We start from the raw sequence: 24,137 nt of genomic DNA, 5'->3' as shown, positions 1-24,137 counted from the left end.
ATTCAAGGTAATTTTGCCATGTTTTTATAAAATATGCATTTTTTTAATCTTTCGGCTTTTTAAAATTAAAGTGCTCATAGATATTAAGACAACACAAATGTAATGTCGGGTTCGTGTATTAATAAATCAAAGGGCGGAAACGGTGATCAACACGGTTTGTAGTCATCAAAAACAAGCAAAAACTCAAACCCGAAAACCAGGAGGGGGGGAAGGGATACAGAATTACCACTAAATGAGTGCATTTTACTTTCGACGGCAAAAAATCCCGGGTTTTCGAGTTCGGTTTTGCAATAGAAATGTGCAAGGACGTGTATGACCGTTCTTGTTCGAACATGATAATTTTTACTGCAAGGGGGGAGTAGGGGACGGAAAAATGCTGAGTTGCAGCTGGAGGTTTATGTACACCAAGGTGGGACATCTCGCGGCGGTAAAAAAGCGAGTCGGTATTGCGGCGGTAGCAGCAGTGGATTTAAGGCAGTTTAATTTTTTCGGAAAAAAGGGCCAGCGGCTTGGGGGTTGTGGGGTCGGGTATATCGTGGCAAAATATATTGCAGAAAAAAGGGGGCGCTGCCTTTCAGTAATAAAAACGGTCCGCCGCCGCGAGCGCGCGCAGCAGTAATAAAAAATAACAATTTCATCGTGAGAAAAAAGAGAGAGAGAGAAAAGGGTTGGACTACGTACTGCACTCGCTTATATAAATACAAAGCGACAATAAACGGGAGAATGGTAAAAGCACTGACGTCAACACAGAATAGAGGTGATCGTACTGCATTGAGCGGGGAAATCCCGTTTTAGAGAACTCGCGATGACGTGTCAGGGCCAGTTCATATGGAACACCTCCGAAAAGCAGAGGGTTCAAGGATTTCGCAATCTGAACCGCTTTGAGCCGGTTGAATCCGGATTTTCTCTCAGTAGGGTGTGAACCGATAACTTCTTGCAGGGTGGGCTAAGGTCGCCTGGAATGTACAGTGTCAAGTTATAAAGTGTACGGCGTTTAAAGGGGAGTTATTGTCTGCTTTTTTTGGCTGTACTGCATAATCACATTGGCATGCATAATTCCACGCGTGTTTGATGGATTATTGCGCAAGCCATGTATATTGAAACAGCCTGTACAACTGTTTGTTCATTCGGTGAATACGACCTAACCCAACTTCATATAACCATTCAAGCCAGGGCACAGTTTTCTTATAAAATGTACCCTGAGTCTGTTGCCAACCATACATACAAACATGTCGTATCCTGGCGTCCCCCGTCTGAAATCGGGAGGGACACATGCTGACATGCAAGTGGACAAAGCGGCGACATAACGTGGGAACAAATATGCAACAGAGCAGAGAAGCAAACTAAAACGTTTAAATGCAAAGTCCAATGCTGTGTCACCAGGGTGCCTGCTGTTCGGCAAAGAAACGACATCATGACGTCACAGTGCAACGGCGGTACGACGTCACAGTGCAACGGCGGTATGACGTCACAGTGCAACGGCGGTATGACGTCACAGTACAGCCGCAATATGACGTCACAGTGCAACCGCAAAATGACGTAACAGGACAGCCGCAACATGACGTCACAGCACAGCCGTAATATGACGTCACAGTGCAACCACAATATGGCATCTGTGCAACCGCATTATGACGTCACAGTGTATCCGCAATATGACGTCACAGTGCAACCGCCGCCGAAGCGGACGGCCTCCAGACATGACAGTGAAACATAGGACACAAGAGAGCCGAGCTAATTTTTCAACAGAATCGAACCGACGAGCGCACCGCCGTGACGTCATAGCTATGACGTAATGACAAAGAGTTAGTGACGGCTAGGAACGACAATAAGCGTTGTTAGGACCCATTGAACCGAAACACATATATAAAGTACCCCATATGACAGTTCAATCATGCATTTAACTACCGAAAATGGAATAAAGCTTAATGCAGTGATTATACAATAATAAAAAGGCGGCAAAATCATGGACACTCAATTTCGCAGCGACCTGCGCCTACACTGTTCATGAAATGAAGCCATACGTTTAGGCGTGCACGATTTCAAGTTTAGTGATGACAACGTTTGATTCTGTAGGTAAAGCAACGTCATAAGGGTTCAATTGCTGAGAATATTTGAATTTGTGAATGTAACCTATTTGGGGCAATGACAGTCGTTATAACATGGGTGTTCTGTTTCATACACCTTGTGTTCACTTACTTTGTGGGTGATGATTTTCCGAGTTGGTTTTTTTTTAATTTTTTTTTGTGTTAATGTATGGCTGGGGATTTGGACAACCCATTAGTGACCACTGGGTTGGAGTATTTGCTGTTAAGTATATTGTACAAGGACATATTCGCCCACAATGGTAGCAGTGTGTATGATAGGCATGATTGCTATGGGGTAATCGTTAAGCGCTTTTGATTGGTTTGTGTTTTAAGGCAGGGCTTGAATTAGTTGCTTTCTACAGAAACGACATTCAAGGTTCTGATTTTTCAACCGCATTCTTGACACACAACGATTCGGACAAACTAGGCGCGCCACTTGCATTGTTCTGTGCATGCCAGCATGCGTCTTTGTGAACTTACCATGAATCAGGAGACTAGACCATTGGCGAAAGGGGGATGGGAGACTAAATTGAAAAGTAATATTCATTTATAAGACACATGAGAGCGTGAGAAACGGAATATATAACTAATACAACTAAAGAACCATCGCGGCGCAAAAGGCGCGAGATTTATGCCCTGTAGTAGAAAGGTTTAAATTTACCATGCTCGACGTATGAAACATGGTTGCCATGCTAGACTTACCCCATAAGCCCCAGGTGTAAGGGCAGCCTGTTGGTAGGGGTCCAAAATGGCGGTCGGGGTAGCGTAGGTCAATTGTTGTGGCGCGGCTGCAGTTGGCACGGCACCGGCTGCAGTGTACGCCAAGCCAGCCTGCAGTTGCGCGGCTGTGGCACCTTGGGAGGCAGGAGCGGCTTGTATGTAACGTGTAGTGGCGTACTGCGGGATGGTATATGCTGTGGCACCGGCTGGGATACCTTGCGCAGTTGGTTGCTGTAGAATGGGGAAAAAATTAGGCCAGTGTTTTTTGTAACTTTATGTTTAATTTTTGTAGTTTTTTTAGGAAACAGTAAATCGTTTTTTAGGCTCATAAATAAATACTCCGTTACTTCTGCTACCAGAAATATTGTAAATATTCTTTTCAGATCTCATCTAGTTAAAAAAAACATAGTACTTCTGCCTTTTATCTGCCATTCAGCAAGACTTCATTAGAGGATTTATATTTTTATACTGAATAAGCCGCTAAAAGTTGTTTAGTAAATGAAGTTTCTGAATGTCCATTTTGGTGACAAATCTTGAACTTACATAAAACACAGAACCGCCTTGAACTGCAGCAGTGAGAGCAGACAGGTCGTAACCGGTCGGAGCCGGTTGGTACAAGCTGCTTGTGTCGTACATTACCCTGTAAGAAAAAAAAAAATTTTTTTAAATTACATTGTTTAAGTGTATGAGCATTGGTATGAATGAATGTAACTTAATTGTCTTTGTGTGGTTGGGCAGCGACAGTCGTTATATCGCAGGTGTTCTGTTTTATACACTTCAGACCCGCTTACAAGTTACTATATATAAAAATTCGTGGGTGATTATTTTCCTACTGAGATGCAACCGAAGTATTATGAAGCACTTAAAATGAGACGCAAATATAAGTCAAGCCGTCAAGACCCTAACACCCTCTGTAAAGTTCCTGTAACAAAACACAATCGCTATTCTTCCTATCCCGTGCCACGGAAGCTTAAATAATGCATGACTTTTAAACCAGTATGTTATTGCAAGCTATGGACATATACAATACTCACGGTATGAGACCTCCATTGGTTTGTATTGCAGCTGTAGCCATTTGTGGAGCTGCTGCAAGCGCTGGTTGTCGAACTAGGAGACTTCTTCCTCTGCCTCTTGCAAGTGCTGTTTGTCTGTATGCTGCTGCTGTTAGTGGGTTGACTTGCACTGCTGCTGCTAAAGTTGGGAAAGTTAGTAATGTTATATAATTTGTTATATATAAAGATTGGGGAAAGATTATAAAAAACTATATAGTAGGGTGGGGAAAGACGGGAAAACTTTAGCACATAATATAAAAATATTCAAATTGTGTTTTAAACAATTAACAACGGTCTATGAGAGTCGTGAGGATACGGTTTTATAATTCTTTGAATGTTCTTTGTTTACTACCAAATGGGACGAGAAAATAGAATGAAAAGGAATCCCATCCTCCCCCACCCTACTATACATAAACTGGCTCCTCTTGTTAAAAAAGTTAATTTAACAGAAATTTATCTGCCATATAGTAAGACCAAAACCTTTAAGTCTGGAGAAGCCAATTTATATAACTTTATTTAGTGGGACAGAATCATGTGATTGTAAATATATTTGGGTTGTTTTCAAGTTAAAAACATTTAGGTGCATTTTCCAGTATATGTTCCGATGTTCGGGTAAAATTTGATATAAACGTTCGGTTTAATATCATGCTGCTGGGCTTTACAAATCACAAAGGAAAATAATAGAAATCACCCTATTTGTTCTGTGTGTTAGAAACTCAGCATGCAGTAATGATTATATATAGTTGAATTTACACCAATGTTATAAACCAGAGATGTCCAATTTCCTTTTTTTAAAAAATTTTTTAAGGGAACATTTTTTTTAGTTTAACAAGAAAAATAAATTTTTATGCCGAAAATTAGCACAAATTAAAAAAACAATTTTTTTACAAAAAATTAGCTAAAGTTAGAGTGGCATTTCTAGGTTTATAACACAGGTGTGCGGGGTGTTATATATCTGCTATATGAGACGCATGCACAGTAAGACACCATGCATGAAAATTACGTACCCATGGGGTCATACAGGTTTGCGGCAACCATTTGCGGCAACTTTAGACCTACAACAACAAACAACAACGCACCATAATGATTGCAAGTCGAGAAAAACAGAAAACAACATCACACAGGCACCGTGGCATACAAAGGGGTGAAAAAATTAACACATTTTTAGATTTTTTCACCATTTTTTTAAGACATTCAGAAAAAGAAAAAGTGTGAATTTTTTAAAAGGGGTGTTATTATGTTGTATGCAAAAATTATATTTTTTGGGTGAACTAGATTGGCTGTAAGTACCACTACGTTGGTATACAGCTAATTGAAACTAAATACTGGCATTAGAAACCCTTTTGGAACTTAAAAACTAGATTTTAGTGGCAAAAATTCAGGAAAAGTGCTGTAAAACTGATTGCATGCATGTGGGATACGCGATATTATGAACTCTTAAAATTTTGAGTTACTGAGATTAAATGCATAAGGAAAGTGTATGCAGACTGATTACAGCATGAAACAACAGCGCGCTTGCAAAAATTTCCTAGAAAAAAAAAGTAAAAAAAAATTTCCTATTTTTTTCCATATTGGTAAGGCCCTACAGCAGGCTTCAGGAACACTGTAAGACCTGAGATTTAAGCTAGAGTTGAAAAACTACCCCATTTTTTTCATGGAAAACATCTGTATGGAATTTGAATTGACTATATTACATTGCATTATAGTGTATATAGAGACACCTGCATGGAATTTAAATGGACTACAATACAATGCAGTATAGGTAAGAGAAGCAATGTACCAGGCACGCTGTATATTTCATGCTGTAGAACTTGTTAATGTTTGCTGACTGGAGAATCCAGCCTAAACAATTTTTCTGAAATATTTTCACATTACTGTAATCAAATGTGTGGTAAATTTTGTAGCTTGGAAATGGAGTATCATTTCAACAGCATAATTTGAGAAGGCATATCATGCAGCATGCTATAAACCTACCATTTATAAGTGGGGTTGCTGGCTTCTTGGTTTGGACTCTCGCAGTAGCGTCATTTACCTTTAGAAGGGAAGGAAAATATAAAGGTACTTGTATGTAAGTAATAAGAGGTATTATTTGGGTATATTGGTGAAGTCCATTTTTTATTGTTGGTTAGGGCTAATGGGATGTTATAATATAGGTTGGGAAAAATTAAATTTGTGGGTAAATGGGTGTGCATATTGTTTTAGCTTGTAAGTAAGTTTTTTTTTTCACTGCCCTAACTTAAAACTATGGACATTCTGATGAAAAAATTAAACTAAAATGAAAAAATGGATAAATTAGTTTTATGACATATTTAAAACAGGCAGATTTCGTTTTTTTTAGTTTAAAACAATAACAATCATAATTTTCAATAGCCTTTTCAGTATATATGTTTGTGTCAGTTTTAGCTAACGACATTCTGTTGTACTAGGCTAGTCAAACATGCATATTTAGTGTTAAATCAACTGATGTATAATACTCAACAGCTTCTAGAAAATACCCATGCAGAGGTTTTAATTCATAAGCTGGTAGGTTTTGTTTTAAATTGCAGGGCCCACCGCGAATGCGTAAGTGTAGTACGGAATTCAATTCAAATTAAATAAAAACCAAATTCAATTTCAGTTCAAAGCGAGGGCTAGTAAGAGATTGTAATAAAATTTTACGTTTAACAGGATTTAGTTTAGGCTTTAGACTGTTTTAATATGTAACTATTATACTAGAAGTGATATTTGGTAAAATAGTTTTATTAAAAAATTTAAAAAAACAGACAAAAAAACGTTTTTTTGTAAAAAAAAAATTTATAGTATTTAAAAAAAACACAGATTATATCATTTTGGGTGAAAAATAATGTAAACTGTGATGGAATTTGGTTTTATTTTAGTAAAAAATGATGTTTTTTTCGGATTTACGCATTCGGATAGACCCATGAATTTTAAAGATGTCAGTTTCTATCGCTGGGTATCAAATTACAAGACAGCACGATGAGATTTGAACCAATTTGATGCTTTCATTAGGAGACAACCTCTATCATTACTTGGTGCAAATTAATGGCAAATGAAAAGCAGTTTCATTAATTAAACAACCACATACAGTATGATACTGGATAGAGTGGTCAAAAATTTGCACCACACGCCTCTGATGGTTCCACCACCCTTTAGCAATGGTAAAGCATGTTGCTGACACAAATATCACAAAAAAATAGAACCTTGTGGGTTCTAAAATTTTTGTAAAAATGTCATTTTAAATTTTTTTCGAAAAAAAAATTGTTTTATTGCCTGAATTGCAGTAAAAGTGTGTAGTTTTATAATTAGTTCGATTTTTTAAATTTCGAAGCATTTTTCTGTGCGTTTTAATGTGTTAAGTATGATACACATTATTGTGAAGTATTTCTGTTAAACAGCATGCTCTACCATTGCTTTCAAATCATCATCATAATAAACAACATGCCCCCTCCAGAAGTCTGGTCTGTTCACCACTAAATTGACTACTCAGATACGACAAGTGAACTGATAACATTAATAAAACCCATGCTCTTGCTGTGGGAGAGAGAGAAGGGAAGAGGTGGGAGGAGCAATAGAAGAAATAAACAAGGAGGAAAAGTGAGAGCTTTATCTCCAACTTTGTTAAAATAAAACAAAAACAGACCAGGGTATTGATACCAGTAGAAAAACAAGAATTTTTACTATTTTTGCAGGTATTCTTATTAATTTAAAACAGTTATATAATTGCTTTGAAACTAGTTATTCTCACTAAAACAGTCATACTATAGCTTTAAAACTGTATGGCAGTATCTTATTTGTTAAAAAGATATTTAAGAAACAAACTAAAGGTGTCACAATATTGGGTTTACTAAACTTATCGAAATTCTGTAATATTTTTAAATTAAAGAGAGTAAGACACAGAGAAAAGAATATAGATGTGAATGAGACTTTAAGCACGAAAACACAAGTTGTGTTTTTGTGTTTAGATAGAATTATGGAATTTGCGATGCAACCCAGGCATAGATAGATCACTCGTATACTTGCAGGCAAGATTGTCAAACGTTGGTGCAGCCGAAGGTCATATGACGATTATGATTGACAGGACAAACGCAAGAGAAGCTCCGCCCACAGCTAGATGTCAAACTGATACAACGCTAATTCCACTGGCACTCGCAACAACAGCAAACCCAATTTATATAAATTTAAAGGCCCGTTTATGGAAAATGGAAATCTTTTACTGCTTTATACCAAAAAATATTGCATTTTTATCTTTTTCTACAAAAAATTTTCAAAAGTCCATTTTTTTTTATGATTTAAGAAGTGTTTTTTTTCGAATTCAAAATGTACTTTTTAAAGAGCGCAGTTTGCTGTTCCTAGATTGCCAGTAGAATGTCGGCACTTTACGAATGGGCTACTGCATCTCTCATGCTGTGGTCGCAACTTAATGTTTGGTCTGCTTTCATTATTGCCATGCCCGAATGTGCAGGCAACCAACTCACCTTTGTTTCCAATAAGCCATGTAAGTCTGGCACAACGTGTTGTAAATGCAAAATGATAGAAAATTCTAGAAAACACGTCAGAAACCTCAAAAACTGGTGAATATACCCTTAAAATCCCACTGAAAGAAATTTATTATAGAACGCAACAGCTCCTAGTGCGCTAAAATACAAAATAAAACCTGAAAACTATAAAAACATAATTCCTACAACCAATTTACAAAGAAGAAGCAAAGTATTTTGCCGAAACAGTTCAAAAATACCTATCTAACTACACATACCTCAATTTTTCTTCCCTCAACAATGGTACCATGCAGAGCCTTCTTTGCTCTGTCTCCATCCTCCTTTGTTTCAAACGTAATGAAACCAAAACCCTGGAGAATTTAGGAATTTTAATTTTTAATCTGTTGATTTATATGGCGTGATGGCCATATTGGGAAGTTTTAAATTTGTGTCCCAGAACGCACTTTCAACTATAGAGTCTTATAAATAAATGAGTTAGTTTATGTTGTGCATTTAAATGAAAAAAGGCGGTTGCTTTAAAATGTTGCAACTTACATTATATATATAAAGGATTTAAAAAAAAAGTATAAATTATGAATTTGCCCAAAAACTTAAATATAGAGTCTTATAAATAAAACAACTTGTTTATAACTTTATATTGTGTATTTAAATTAAAGACGAGTTGTCCTTTTTTGTTTTAAATGGTTGCCATTAGGCATTTATGTTATATAAAGCTAATTTAAAACAAAAAAATTATAATGTATGTCCAAACTTTAAGACTACTTGTAGTTGAATGGATAGCAGAATGGCTAATATTTTGTATTGAAAAGAAATTCTAAAAATTGTGTTTTAGTTGTATTTTTTTCTATAATCACTTTTAGTGTGTTTTAAAACTAATACAAAATTAGTTATAAAATCCAGTTAAGATAATGTTTAGTAAAAACACTTACATAACATATAGGCAAAGATCAAAAGATCATATTAAAAAACAACCCACCTTGGAGCCACGTTCATTAAAAATAATTTCTACGTCTGCAATTTTACCATGTTTCTGCAAAAACAAAAACAAAATTAAAAAAAATCCTAAAATAAAAAACAGATGCTATGATTTATAATAGGGAATGAGTGATATAACATGGTAGTCTAATTGACTCTTTAAATAAATATCAGTTGCATTAATTAATGGACCCTTTAATGCAGCAGGTCACTTGGGTTGCCACTTAGCTGAAATTAAAGGCTTATTATAATTGAAAAGATGTTTCACTGTAGTCATCATACAGCATACAAGCCAGTTGCTTGGTTATTAAATAGTTAAATACAAAAGCTATTCTATTCTATATGGGCAAGGTCATACTACAATCAAACCATGGGACCTTGGATTTATGACAGAGTTTTCTAATTATACCAACAGAAAAAAAACTTATATTTAGTACAAACCTAATTAACTACCTATGAAATGAAAACACAAAATTATTTTTTGCCTTTCTGTTTTAAAAAGTAAAACTCACCCCAAACATTTGTCGCAGGTCAGGATCTCGGAATCGGAACGGAATATTTGAGACGTGAAGACGCTTCTGATTGGTTACTTTATTTGGGTCGACAGCATCGCTCTTTGTAGATGAGGACGCCTCGTCAGTCTAAAGATAAAAATCAAAGATTAAAAAAAAAAATTTAATAAAAAATGGTAGAAAAGTCTTCCCAATTAGTACTTCAGCTAGGTGTTTTGAGCTTCCCACCCCCCTGAAACTAAATGATTAATAAAATTTAAACCCCTTTCCCTTATTTTTTCTAGCTGTGCCATTGGCCCTAATTAGAGTTGTTACTAATTGTGGAATGAATTTGGTTCACCTGACAAAGTTAAACAAAGGTCAAAATTAAAAAGACAAAATTTTAGTTATATAATTATAAAATTCATTAGGGCTTCATGTTCTTATAAACACAAAAAGTATATAAACAACTCAAACTATTTTTGTTACATGGTAATGTTAACTTGTAAGTCAAATTCAAGTAAATTTTCAGGGTTTTTCAGGGTATACTTAAAGGACTGGCCATGATAAAAAAAGCAGTTTATGATTAGGCTATACAATTAAAATTGCATGTTCTATTCACATTCATGGCTAATGGCCAAGTATATGCCAGGAAAATTTACACAAAACAAGTCACAATACACTTAGCAGGTTGGACAAAAAGTCCATTCTATTATTCTGCTGTAGTACTTTGCCATTAACCCTTTTGATCTAGTCACTGAATAATTTACGGTGATTATTGGCTAGGAAGAATGCACAAGACTTAATAATAACAGACGGACAATAGGGCGACAGTAAACAGTTGCTTTTATATTATATCCTACAGATCAACAGGGCAGTCTGCTTCATGAAACATTATACTTTAATATAAGGTTAAATTTTTACATTTGAGATTTGACTATAAAACTTAATAAAAATGCAAATAATTTAGGTTTTAATTTGTCTTTTTGTTACTGCTTAATTTAATTTAAAACTAAAATCACTATAAGGGTTAAAAATATTCAATTTGGGCTAAGTAAGGTTGAATTTTTGTGATTTTACTCTATATAAAATTGAAAAAAAATCGATTTTAAGTCAAGTCTTTTTGTTAAAACTGCTTAATTTTATTTAAAACTAGACTCGCTATAAGAGTTGAAAATATTCAATTTGGGCTAAGTGCATGTTGGTGGGATGGCTTCTTGAATCGATTTAGCTCAAACACCTTACGTGGTAGAGGGGTGGGTGCTTTACAAAGGTATAAATTATTCAAACCAGCATTGATCTGGTACAGAACACTTCCACTCGTTTTGCGCTGTTAGAGCCCGCATAGAAGTTAATAGTTTCGCGAAGGGCCCGGCCCAAAATATAGGATGACATCATTTAGTCCTTGGGGAATTTAGGAAAATGTTCTCATGCCTACTAATGGGTTTTGCTGGGTAGAGCAAATGCGTTTGATGTTACATTGTTTAAGAGCATAGATGTAACTCTAATACACAACTCATAGCACTGTATAGACTGAGTTTAAATATCGAAGTAAAATTGTTATTAATTTGGCAGCTGCTGTATGAAAGTCAAAATACAAAGATTTCACTATACAAACACTTGACATATCACTTTCAATTTTAAATATCGTACAAATTTCAAATTACAATGCCTTATAAATTTCTAGTTATAGTAGGGTTTGAAAAGATGGGGCACCTTTTCACTCTATTTTCTCGTACCATTTGGAAGTAAACAAAAAATATTTAAAGAATTCTAAAATCGTATCTGTATGGCTCCCATAGACCGTTATTAATTGTTTAAAACAGGACCAGGATATTTGGATATCACGTGCTAATGGTGTCCCATCTTTCCCACCCTACTTTATGTACCAATAATGTCCCATTTTCCCCAACCCTACCGTAACTTAAATTGATCATACAATGCATTAGAACTTACCACAGAACTTCCTGAGCCAGTTGAGGTATTAGGGGCAGGTAGGGCAAGAGTTTGTACATGGGTGACCGGTACCCCACCATTGGGGACCTGGTTGGGGTCCATCATGATTATGGGTTGTCCGGTCACTGAATAACCAACTGAAGACGTGGAAGGGACAGAACCATCGCCTACTGCAACAGCTTGACCCTGTAGGGGGTTATGGCTTTTTATTATGACTGGTAATGTATTTAAATACACACTTATTGGTAATGCAATTAAATACACACTTATTGCATAAGATTATATGCCAAAGCTCCTAATTCAATGGAGTATGGCATACTACAAAAGGGCTTCTTGAACTTTATAAGCAAACCAGTTTAATAGCCAAAGACTTTTGAGGACACTTACAGTTAATAGTAGGTATAATATATGAGGTAATTTGTGTAAAATTGGTATACTTTCAGCAACCACTAAAGTTTGTTAAGTGACCCCCAGTTTGGGAAGCCCTTGGCTACAGCATAAGAGAAATTTAGCTAGACCTATTGGAGCAGTTATAGATATTGTAGTGCAAAATAAGCAACTAAATTCTTACCTGCGCAGCAGCAACAGCAGCTTGAGCTTGAACGAATTCAGCTGTGGCAGTGTGACCGTTTGGCAGCAAATATGCTTGTGGAAACATGCCAGGGTGTTGGGGCAACTGCGGCATCTCTTTCATTGACTGGTTCACAAACGGGGCCACGCTGGGGCTCGGGGTGACACCCACCTCAGTTTTGACTGAGTTCTGCATGTAGGTGGCGGTGTCGGACTGACTTGAATTCATGTAGGTTGAAGTGATAGTGCTGGGGATGGACTGGTTATTGACAAAGGTGGTGACGGTCGAAGGCGGGGCAGTGCCGCTCGCACTTGCTGCTTGGGTTGAGTTGGGATCCTGTGAAGAATTGCAAGGTTAAAAAAGAGCGATAGAAATCTAAAAATATTGTAGTAAAATTAAGCTTGTGTGGTGTGTAGTGTTCTGTGTGTGATTTTGGAGACAGTGGTGCAAGAGGTATAAGGAAAGATAAAGAATAGGTTTGTTGACGAAGCATACCCAGTTGGGGACAGACGCTGATTGGGCTGTTAGCATTGGGTGAGGCAACATGATTGGGATTCCAGGTGGTACCATTCCTTGTGCTGCTAGCTGTTGTTGCTGGTGGGCCTGGTCGATGTGGCCGTTTACTTGAGGTTGTACGGTCTGCCACTCACAAGTAGACTGACCGGAAATCATCACAATGACAGCAGGGAAATGTAAGCCCGATCAAACGCAAGGTCAATGGGCCAATTGGTCTAAGTTTTGCCCCTGGGCAAAGAGAGTCTATCACTGAATAGCACAGTTGGTAAGCAGAGAAATATCGTGTAAGGAATATATATCCTTCCTTGAAGCAATATATCCTCTATAAGAGTATCCGGGTAGCAGGAAAATAATAATAAATCCTAATAACAATGCTGCACGCAAACAAAGAGTTATATAGACGTCCTAAAACAACTTCAGGAGAATAAGATCTATTGTAAGCTCTCTGACGATCTGACTCTGTTAGAAGGTATGTAAAATATTGCTTCTTGCCCCTGGAGCTACTGTCTTGCATTACGGTAACTAGACGAATTGATCTGAATTCTGTAACGCGACTGTAGCTATTATAGTGACAGAAGTGCGACTTGCGACAGCTACGTTCGTCGCACGTTCAGTAGAGCAAATTCAGCGACGTAACGATCGTTCCAAAGCAGGGTGCGAAAGGAAAAAGGCGCACGGAGCAACAGCGGCTCGTCAAAGAGAGAAAACCTGAGTTCTTTTGTTCGTTCCTTTACGTTGCGGCCGGACGAACTGTCAGGGGAACGAAAAAAGCTCGGGGAGACAGCTGACTACGTCCAGGGAGGCTCAAATGCAATTAGCACCAGACATCGTCAGCGGGTATCTCAATGCGGCTGGCAGGCGAAAGTGTTTATATCTAACGTTTGTTCCTCAATCTACGGGACCTGCTTAATGTCCCAGCGGGAACAGACGGCAAATTAACTGTCTCAGTAACTTAGTTTACCCGGCTACATGTTACTTTCCGCCCAACGAACACAACCTACGTTGGCAAAACAAAAGAATCAATCACGACCTCGTAGAGTTAGATGCACTAACTTCGAATGCGGCTTCCGGCCAAATTCAACCGAAAACTGACTGCACAACCCTACAATCCTGGTAAATTCAAAACGCATAACAACGTAGCAATGTTTTGGTATATGACGAAGCAGTCGAGCCACCGAATGCTTTGCAATAATTGTTGTCAGCGCAAAATATGACTAAAAATTAAGTCAATATGACGCAGTACTTGCTTCTGCATAGCAACTACCAGTAAACAACAAAGAATCGCCCGTGTACGTTATGTTATGGGAGTAGGGTATTGTTTTAGAGGTTCAACAACAAAGAAAAACAAAGCGCCTTTATTAGACGTTGCTTCTGCTACTGCAACAATAATAAGCAAAAACGATAAGGGGACATAGTGTCAGAACATGCATATTTAAAACAATATGTAATAACGGCGGTCGACTTAGAAAATAGATACGCTTGTATGGTACTAGAAGCTGGTGACGTAGAAGCTTCATACCAACAGCTGTGTGTTGAAACAACTGGCGATTGCCTTTCATGAATTCAGACCTCGATCCCGGGAGGCGCAGGCGCAGATGAAATTTCACACAAAACTGTCATCTTTCGCAACCCGATGGGAATTAAAGACGGCGAGTTTTGGGGATGGAACTCACTCCACGACTTGTAAGAGTAAACAGGATTACGCAACTCAGTGGGAGGCAACGGGAATCAAAGGTTTAGTTATCAGCGGTGTAAATATATTTTATAAAACGGGAGTTTTACTTTGTATACGTTTAAACCGTTGGGTTCCGTAAGCAAAACCACGCTACGTTGCCGGGCACGATTTATGACGCTGACCTAATTAAGAACAAGCAGTATACAGCGAAAGAATAATTATAAATAATCGATGGTTTGACGTACGTGCGACCGATACATACAAATACAGGTTGTCTATTTTTATAACAACTATAACTGACAAATAACACGCAAAAATCTATAGCTTTATAGTGCATAAAGATACGAAAATTTCTAGAAATATATTCGCTTGGTTCAAAAAGTCGATCGGAATCAAATTTCGACTGATATCTCAAGACGAGGTATTGGGCATGGAATTGGAAGCGACGTGGGTCAATACGTAGTAAATTTATTCCTTTATAAAATAGAAAAAAAACACGACATAGCTGCTGAGTGCAGCAGATGTTGTTTTATGCAAAGGGCGCACTGAACTCAAATTTCTTACTTTTTGACATCTCATCAAAAATCGATTATTCTACATCGTACGGCGTAAATGAACTACGACAGATGGGGGACTTAACTGACTCAACCAAGACAACAAATTTATGGCTAAAACTGCTTTTACATTGATTAGAACCGTTCGCGACCCTAAGGTTAGGGCCCCGCCTATTGTTCGTGCGAGCGCTAAACCACTTTGATCCTAAGGTTCTTGCACCGTTGGCTAAGCAGCGGCTTTAGTGAGACGACGGCGTCGGCAGATAAGCGGGCAACAGCTGAGAAGCGAGGCTAAGCAAAATATGCTACGCGCTGTGCAACACAAGCTGCCAGGGCTTATAATTTATTAATAAGAGCACCTCGTGCCGGTGAGCTAATGGAAAAACGAGCAACGGCGGCCGGAAAGCACAGCGGCTAGGGCCCTGCATTATGGGGGCGTTTAACCTCGCAGGCTTTAGGTTTTTGTACCGGATCGATGTCGAATGATAGCTCAATCGGTGACTGTGACATCAGGAATACGCATAGGCACGAGACACGGAGTCTGGTTACGTCATCTACTGCCTAGCCGCGCGTGGGGAGGGGTCGTAAAATGTATTCATAATCATAACGTTACGCAGACTCGGTTTTAAAGCGGTACAGTACCTTGATAACGACCGGCGTGTGCTAAAAGGGCGTACTTATTGGTCACGTACGTACATGTATATAGTTGTAGTGGCTTGACTGAATACAAAGTATCCTTAAGAAATTTTGTATGCATATATTAATGCCGCGTGCGGTATGGTTATATGGTAGGGTTGGCAGGTAAGCTGTTGGGATGAAGGTAAGCTGTTGGGATGAACTTGGTCCATTAGACGAACTGTGAAGGGATTAGACTCTAAGGGAATAAGGGGCACGTGTCACTGCAGGAGACGAAATGCATACACGGCAGGGGTTCGGGCATTCCTTATGAAAAACTATGTATATATACCGGTACCCAGTTTAGCATTTTACCGTTAAAACAACGCCTTGCAAAATCTGCGCCGTGTTTTAAAGTTGTTTGGTACATTCTTAAGTAAATTTGCTGCATTTTCGCATGTTTATTTTAAGCTGTTTGTTTGGACACGCCCTAAAATCGTTTGGGTTAAATGGATTAATTTATCGGTTTTATTTTGTTTATTTTATCCTTTTTCATCATGAATTTGTAGGACTTAATTCAGCGGTTTAAATTTTATCATTTTCTTCTTTTTTTTGAATATTCTTATTTTAGCGAGTTGAGAATTTGACAAAAAACAACACGTTTAGCAAACATTTCTAATGAAACAGGTCGCTAATAACGATTGTTTATATGTTTTGTGCGGAAAAATCAAACGTTGATAGCAATTTAGAGCATGGTGCACTAAATTCGCATAGATGCAGTTAAATAAGACCAAAAATTTAAATGCAAAAGCCAATACATAACATACAGTGGCGCAAATTTTCGTAATGACACATAGTCCCTTGGGCCTACACGCAATTGTGAAGAAATCAATTATATTGGAGCATACTAAATTGCAATGTATAATAAAAAACCAAAAACTCTCTGAAAACCATAAGCGTACGGCCCACTGAACATGAATAATGGCCATTTCATATGCCCTGTGTTTTTTTACTTTTCTTGCTCAATAAAAAAGGCGAAACTGCCTCCGATTGCGTTGACTTGGCAAAACAAAAGACGGCCGACGGGAAATTGATCGGGAAGCGGCCAATTCCCTTGGGGAATGAATACTAAAGGCGGGAGTGGAAACCTTGGTTATAGCTGGGGGAATTTGGTGGCGAGGTTGTGGAATGGATAATAAGGGCGAAACGAGAGCCATCAGTGACGGGCAAGGGGAAAATTAAAACTTTAGAAATAATTGCGGGTTTGGGGTTCGTCGAATTCGAAAAATTGACCACGTTTTTGGTAGGAGTTTAGAAAAGGGGAAACTGTTTTGCGAAAGCACGACAGAAGAATTAAAGTCTTTAAGCCCTAGAGCAATTTAAATGGCGTGCTTATATAATAAACGCAACGACAAAACGCCAGAATCACATTAATTAAGAGCAATTAAGCTTGTATAGCAAATACGCAATCTTAAGAACTAAGACCTGGCGAAACACACCTTTTTAAAAAGTTTCCAAATGCGGTTTCGTGACGTCAGCGAATATCGATTGTGCACGTCACTTCAATTATGACGTCATAATTCCATTAAGCGCAGCTACGGAAGCGTAATCGGTTTCGTGACTGCTTGGAGATATCGATTTGAGTTATGACGCAATATGCATAGTAGGCGGTGACGTCATGACGGACGAAACCCGGGTGTTCGGATTCATTAAATTAAGATTTGGATTTGGAATTGGAAAAGTGGTTTAGATTTATAACTGGGTTTATATAACATTACAGTTGCCAATTTGAAAGATATACACTTGTACGCAGCCACACCTAGTTTGAACCAATCAAATCGCGCTGTTTTACGCTTCGGTGACAACGTATTTTTGTAAGGCGCACCTGACCTAACCCCTATGCCCTAATCAAAGCAATTTAATTAGTTATATACGGGGATAGCTGCCTACTAGTCCGAATTTTATACACTACTGGGGTGGTACGATTTTTTTGCGTTTTTTTTAGGAGTGGGGTGGTACAGGCGAGTTTTTATGTAAAACTAAAATGTGCATTAAATAAACCAGCAGTATTGGACATAACGTACATGTAAACAGTACAAGTATAAAGGAATGTTTAATCAATAAAGACGAATGTCAAACCTCGGGACCACTCTGCAGCGACATCTCGTGGGTGAAATAAATCCCAAACAACGATGATTCGCACAGAGCCAGATAAGTTTCATACAAGAGACTCTAATATTACTGGAACAAACATAATATGCTTATAAAGTTTATAAACCAAAAGTGTGAGAGTGGATTAAAGACGTTGGATTAAATATATTAAGGTTATTTCCGAGTCGGGTTAGACAATACGACGCTTTTTATGACGTGTTTTAATAGGCACAATGACGCAGGATAACACAGTTAAACTATGATGTACTTAATCCTGCGGTGTGATTCGGTTAGGATTACAACAGTAAATTTATCACACGCCGAATCTGTGATTCGTCATCGCTAAAATATGTGATACGTACGTAAGTCGAATTTAACCTTAAAGGAAGCTTGCGTCAGTGTAACTTGTGTGGTGTGGTTAGTTTGGCGCATTTCCATAGGAAACAGGCACTGCCTGTTCACGCTCGATTGGGGGTGACGGTATTTTCCCATTTTAAAGTAACTAAAGCGTGAGAGGGAACGGTACAGTGGACGTGTGTTTACCACGGTTGCCAAATATTACAACACAGGGCGCAGGGTGCAGCGAATGAATGGCTTTACATGGGTGACTGGTTTTAACCAAAGGTATTTCCACTGCTGATCAGCAATGGTCCGTAGCTAGAGTTTGTTCGGCGCATATCGGCTGAAAATGCTCTATATTGGATTTAGGTTTAAAACGGGTACTATGCAGCGCGGTAAATCTACTCGTAAGAGATTAGGGGAATGTCGGACCCATTTCGCGTGCTGTTAACATTAATTACTGTAGTGTGTGTAGACATAGGCTTAATCGACCTTTCCGCATAATGGGATATGAACAAACACACCGACGGGAATTCATTTACCGATTGTTGGCTTATTAATCATTGAGTGTATGGAACGGGTACTCAAAACACCTGAATCTAGACTTGAGTTGCGCAATCGTGATGGTGCTGACATATGTTTTGTAACAAGTAACAACGCGAAGCCTGTCAATAACAACCTGTTTGAACACCTGCTGATTGATTCGGCTGATTTAGCGAATTGTTTTGCTGACATGTAATTAAACAAAACTGCCTGTTAAATTTAAATACTGTCTGTCAAGCGGGATTACATGCGGCTGCGCCTTCTGCTTTGTAAACTGTCGTTAAAATGCGCATTTTTACCACAAGCAAGATACAAATTGCAACACTAAACGTATTCATCAAAATGGTTTGAAACGCCGTGCCGAACACGCGTTCCTCCTCACTGGTAAGGTAACCAATTACGATTGAAAATTGGCCTTGGCGAAAGAAGAAGCGCCGCAAAGTGACTTGTGGATTGGTAACATTTGCGGTTTTTGACAGGCTTGAACTGAATTATAAAGATCGTATTTTTGCTCGGTCATATTTTACTATTGATACGTGTTTGGGCGAGTTCCGGACGTCCATTTCTACGTTGCGTTTGCACAATAAATAAACGGGCCGGAATAGAGCGGTTAAAACCGGCTGCGGAAATACGCAGCGTTGCGACATTGTTCCGTAAACAAGCAAAGCAATTGAACGTTTCTCTTAACTGTTGATATTTTCCAGACCAATTTAATCTCACGCAATCGGTCCGTGATATCTGCGTAAATTAGATTATGTTGCACGGCACAGTATGGGATTTATATTGGAAAAGCTGCGGGCGTGTATACAATTTATCCGGTTGCGTGACGCGGTTTGTTTGTATTAACTCGACCGGAAAAGGCAACCAGCTCAAATCGCTCGCTTACATACAACTACCGTTGATTGCTAACATGTTATTGCGCACTATACAAGTAACTGGGCTTTTATATAACCATAACGTAAGTCAAAAGGTTTTAAACGCCAAAGGTTGTATAATTTTACATAGGCCTTAAAGGCCGGTATGTATTAATTTAAGTTACTGGTCCATTATAAAACAGATGTCAATAGTATGCGAAACGTCAAAGGTTGTATAATTTTACATATGCCCTACACCGAGGCCTGTGTGTTTTACAACGGTAAAACAAATGCACCGAGTTGGCGAAGTTTTCATTAAGCAAAGTGAAGCCAAAAATACCAGTTACAAACTTACAAAAAATACTTGCATCTATCCTTAACACCAATATAATTTAGTAGGTCCAATATAGTATAGTAGGGTGGGGTAATATGGGACACCGTTTCATTATATTTTTCTCTCATTTGGTAGTAAACAAAAAACATTCAAAGAATTATAAAACTGTATTCTCACGACTTTCATGTACCGTTGTGAATTGTTTAAAACACGATCAGGCTATTTGGATATTATGTGCTAAAGGTGTCCCATCTTCCCCCATCCTACTAAATATTGAAGTTATATAGGTGTCATCAAACGAGTATGTAACACGACTAGGGTACGATAGATACGAATAATTGAGTCAATTAAAAATGATTGCAATTTATCTTAGTTAAGTGCCTTTGGAAGCAGTTTTTCTTGTTAGTGATTCGAAATTAGGATGCATGAGTCTTGTTTTCCGGTGGTGGCAGTTTAACAGCTTGGCAAGATACGTTAAGTCCGTGAGAAATACATACAGCGGCAAAGTGTTGAGCATAATTAATCAAATGTAAGCGGTTTAGATTTATTAAAAGTCACACACAACTAAAAGCACGTATGGATTTGATACTGTACTGACTAATAGGCAGTGATACAGCGAACTTATTTATTCGCTCACGTTTGAAATAACAGTCCCATTTTCGAACGTATGTGATTTTAAAATGCGACGACAAGAACAACAGATACAGCGCGAAAGGTTGGACGCTGCGTCGTTAGAATAACAACACGTCTGAATAGAGGTTCGTTACGAAATAAGCACTTGGGAACGAAAATTATAGGTGGCGATTACGAATGGAATTTGGTAGCGAAATTCTGCAAATTTTGTTTGCGGGTTTTGCATAATATAATGAGGTTTTGTACGTTTAATTAAACGTATACGGGTGTAATCAAGTGGGTGAGATTAAAATGCGTACTTGTGGGCTCGAGTGTCTAATAAAGGCCGAAAGCGAATCGCAAAGAAAGACATGACAACACGGTTTGTTTGCACGGACGATAAGGCAACCAAACCGCCTCTCTGGGCAAATATAACGACGGAGAAATAGAATGAAAATACCCGAATATTATGAACTGAGTGGGGCCGGTGGTTAATGGAGACGCACCAAGAGATAAAACACGATCCTATATGTATTTTACCATTTCGAAAACTTATAACTTTTCTTATCAAGGTATCGGAATGATAACCTTGGCTGGATTATTAACGTATGAAGTATGGCGTATTATTTTGAGCTCAGTGCCTAAGCAACCGCGATGTAGGTCGACTGAAAGTTTAGATAAACGCCAGCTTTATCACGTATGCTGAATCCTCTTATCAACTACCCTGTGTGTGGGCCACGAAGTGTGGCATTTTTTTACCGAAATAGCACATATATAGACTATAGTTATATACTGTGGCCTTGTGTTGTGGGTTGGTGCCGTAGGGTGCATTTTAATTCCTACTTGTTTATATGACCATTATATAAGCGGTAATCGCCAACAATTCTCTAAACGCGTGATCTGGTGACGTATAATCAAATGTAATCGACTTAAAGGCGAAGCGCAAGAACAAGAATTCGGACGCCGCTTCTAGTTAGGTAACCGGATTTAGGTATGTTCGGCGCACATATATCGCTGTAAATTTTAGACATAAATCGCTATACAAATTCGCCTTCAAATATAGATAGAGTGAATTTGGTCATAAAATAGGCAATTTAGGCAGAAGTTTTACAGCGTTGGCGACATCAAACCGCACACAACTTAAACTGGAAGATAAATAGAATTCTAGATTGAGTGGATAAAGTATACGGCACGTCACTTTTTAAAGTATAGTATATACGAAATTGAGATAAACCTTTTGGCCTCCAGCGATGGAAGGTTTTACTGCCATTCTGTGAGCGCAATGGACCATACAAACGTCCATTGGTCGTGGCTACTTTGTACAGCGGGTGGGGTGACGCGCAAATGCCATTTTACGATGCTCGTAAACCGACTTAAAGAAAATCGTAAAGAACCAGTTGCGGTTTGACATTACATGGTGCAAACATGGCTCTTTTTCAAAGAAATGCAGCATTTGCTTTCTATACATACGTAAACCCGTTAAAAACCCGTAGAAAAACAGCTGAGAATTATCCGCGTTTGTGGTGGAATGTAAGCGACCTATTAAAGAGAAAGAGCTAATGTTGCATAGTGGAGCCATATGAATGACTAATGTGGTTGTTTTGTCACTGTGGTGTGCCAATGTTATAAACACAGTGTTATGTGATACCGTTTAAACCGTTATATAATACTGTGTGTGGTTTTTTTGTGGTGGTTAAACAAAAAGGCTTAATCTGTCCTACACATAGTACATACTTTAGTATTTACAATAAATAAACGTCCAATACTAAGTTAAAATAATCAATCACCAAAAACCAGCACACCAAAATTCTAAAGCGTTGTAAAACAAATTACAGCTTCTATGTTGCTAACCAGGGGTTATCTAGTACATATGATTAGGCTGCATTCGCCTATTTTGGAAGGCGAATGCAACACAACAACACCATGCTCTAAATCGAATACCGAAGCATACTTTGTTGTAAAACTGGGCATGCAAATAGTAGTGTGTAAATGCTGCTGCCTGTTGAAGTGGGCAGACAAGCTTTAAATAATGTATTGCCACTCACACACGGGCATGCAGGTATGGAAGGGACTGGGCACTGGGCAGCCTTATGTGCGTATTAGTGAATTTTTTGGGGGAATATACCCTACCCTTTAAAGTTTATAAGTAGGCATATCGCTTTTAATATGGCTACATCACTTTTAGGGGAGTTTTCTTGAGTTTATATTATAAGACTGCCCAATAACTTGTACAGGTTCAGAAACCAAGAAACAATTAAACAAATGCTCTCATTCGTGAAGTATAACATCATACAATGGTGTGTGTACAGTAAACATGCTTTGATGGAATCAAATGAATTTTGCTAAAAAACGTTACAAGCGCTGTATGCTGCCCGCTAACCGGCAGGCCTAAGAGTATGCATGGTGGTGGTGTCACAGCTTATAAATGAGGAATTGATACCATATCTGTTAATGTGGTATTAATATGCCAGGTGATGTAGCACTAGCATATGATGGTTGTGCCTCACTTGATATGGTGAGAACAGAGCAGTGAATATTGCTCTGTACTTACACAGGGACAAATCAAATCATCGAATTAGTCAATTAATGCTCATTCAAAAAGGCCAGGCTGTGAAATGCAGAACTGAAATAATAAAAATACACAGAACTCCCCAGTTCGACGTGCAAGTCCATTTGTGGATGCTTCATTGCGCAAGCCAATATTACAATGAGTGATCTACAGTGACAGACAAACGGATGCAGCCAAAACCATTTCACATACGTATCAAAGCCAACCGCAAAAAGTAAATTAAACAAGTTAGTACAATACAAACACATGAAGATGTTACTGTTGGCAGAGATACCATTCAAAAGAAAGGATAGCTTGCTTTGGGTTTGATCTACAGTTGCTTTAATGAAGCAATGAAAATGAACTCATTGCAACCCATTCAGTGATCAAAGAAGAAAAATGAGTGGCCACAGGACAAAAGACCCAGGCACATATTAACACATGTCTCCGAATCATACAGGTGCATCTGTGACAACGTTACCTCATGTTCTAAGTCGGTTTATAAAAGCTGGTTCCCCACTGCCAAGTAGTAGCGCTATGCTACAGTTAGTTCTCTGCAGATTTTCAAGATAGTTGATTATAAGATTAGAGGGCATATATGCCCACACCTGAGGCTACACCACTGGGGAAAAATAACAATTTTCTTATATAAAAAAAGTTTGAAATAAAAATTCTCTTTGCATAAATTTATAAATTGGATAGCCTGTACAGCCTTTAGGTTGAACGTATTTTTTTGCAGCATACATTTTTTCGTTGATAAAAATCCGAACACGTTTTTTACGCGCCACTCATTGAAATAATTATCCTACCGTTCTGATGTCTTGACGTGCAACTGAAGATCATATAACCGTGTCCTCTTGAAATTCCGCTTCTTTTGCTTTATAACTGACACGAACCACGCTTAATAAAGACCAGGTACAACTATATAACTACTATATCGCTAACAACTAAATTTTATAACTGGTAAAACACTGCAAAATAATCAGGTTAACGCTGATATTACCCGCTTACATTGTATATGTATACAAACTGTAACACCATTACTGACTTT

The 24,137-nt window shown here is 38.2% G+C and overlaps 1 protein-coding gene across 10 annotated transcripts; it reads right to left on the bottom strand.

The window, feature by feature from the left end:
* Positions 1-98: 98 nt before the first annotated feature.
* LOC149729859 (uncharacterized) lies at positions 99-24,116 on the bottom strand. 10 transcript variants are annotated; one of them, XM_089885900.1, is made up of 13 exons: positions 23,896-24,116; positions 23,568-23,640; positions 12,346-12,681; positions 11,775-11,960; positions 9,840-9,968; positions 9,329-9,382; positions 8,610-8,702; positions 5,831-5,888; positions 4,864-4,911; positions 3,839-3,995; positions 3,348-3,444; positions 2,787-3,035; positions 99-956 (listed from the first exon to the last, which is right to left on the bottom strand). In XM_089885900.1, exons 3-13 carry the CDS (start codon positions 12,571-12,573, stop codon positions 909-911), a joined length of 1,347 nt encoding a protein of 448 aa, XP_089742026.1. In that variant the 5' UTR covers positions 12,574-12,681; positions 23,568-23,640; positions 23,896-24,116; the 3' UTR covers positions 99-908. The 10 variants fall into 10 exon arrangements, with proteins under 10 accessions (XP_089742026.1, XP_089742020.1, XP_089742019.1 ...); XM_089885894.1 differs by lacking the exons at positions 23,568-23,640; positions 23,896-24,116 and adding exons at positions 2,565-2,608; positions 12,841-13,274 and having other exon boundaries at positions 3,839-3,992; XM_089885893.1 differs by lacking the exons at positions 23,568-23,640; positions 23,896-24,116 and adding exons at positions 2,565-2,608; positions 12,841-13,273.
* Between the last annotated feature and the right edge of the window lie 21 nt (positions 24,117-24,137).

The sequence above is a fragment of the Ciona robusta genome, chromosome 10, assembly GCF_009617815.1.
Source record: "Ciona robusta chromosome 10, ASM961781v2".
In the NCBI taxonomy this organism is placed as follows: Eukaryota; Metazoa; Chordata; class Ascidiacea; order Phlebobranchia; family Cionidae; genus Ciona; species Ciona robusta.
This window is presented reverse-complemented; position numbering and strand designations above follow the sequence as displayed.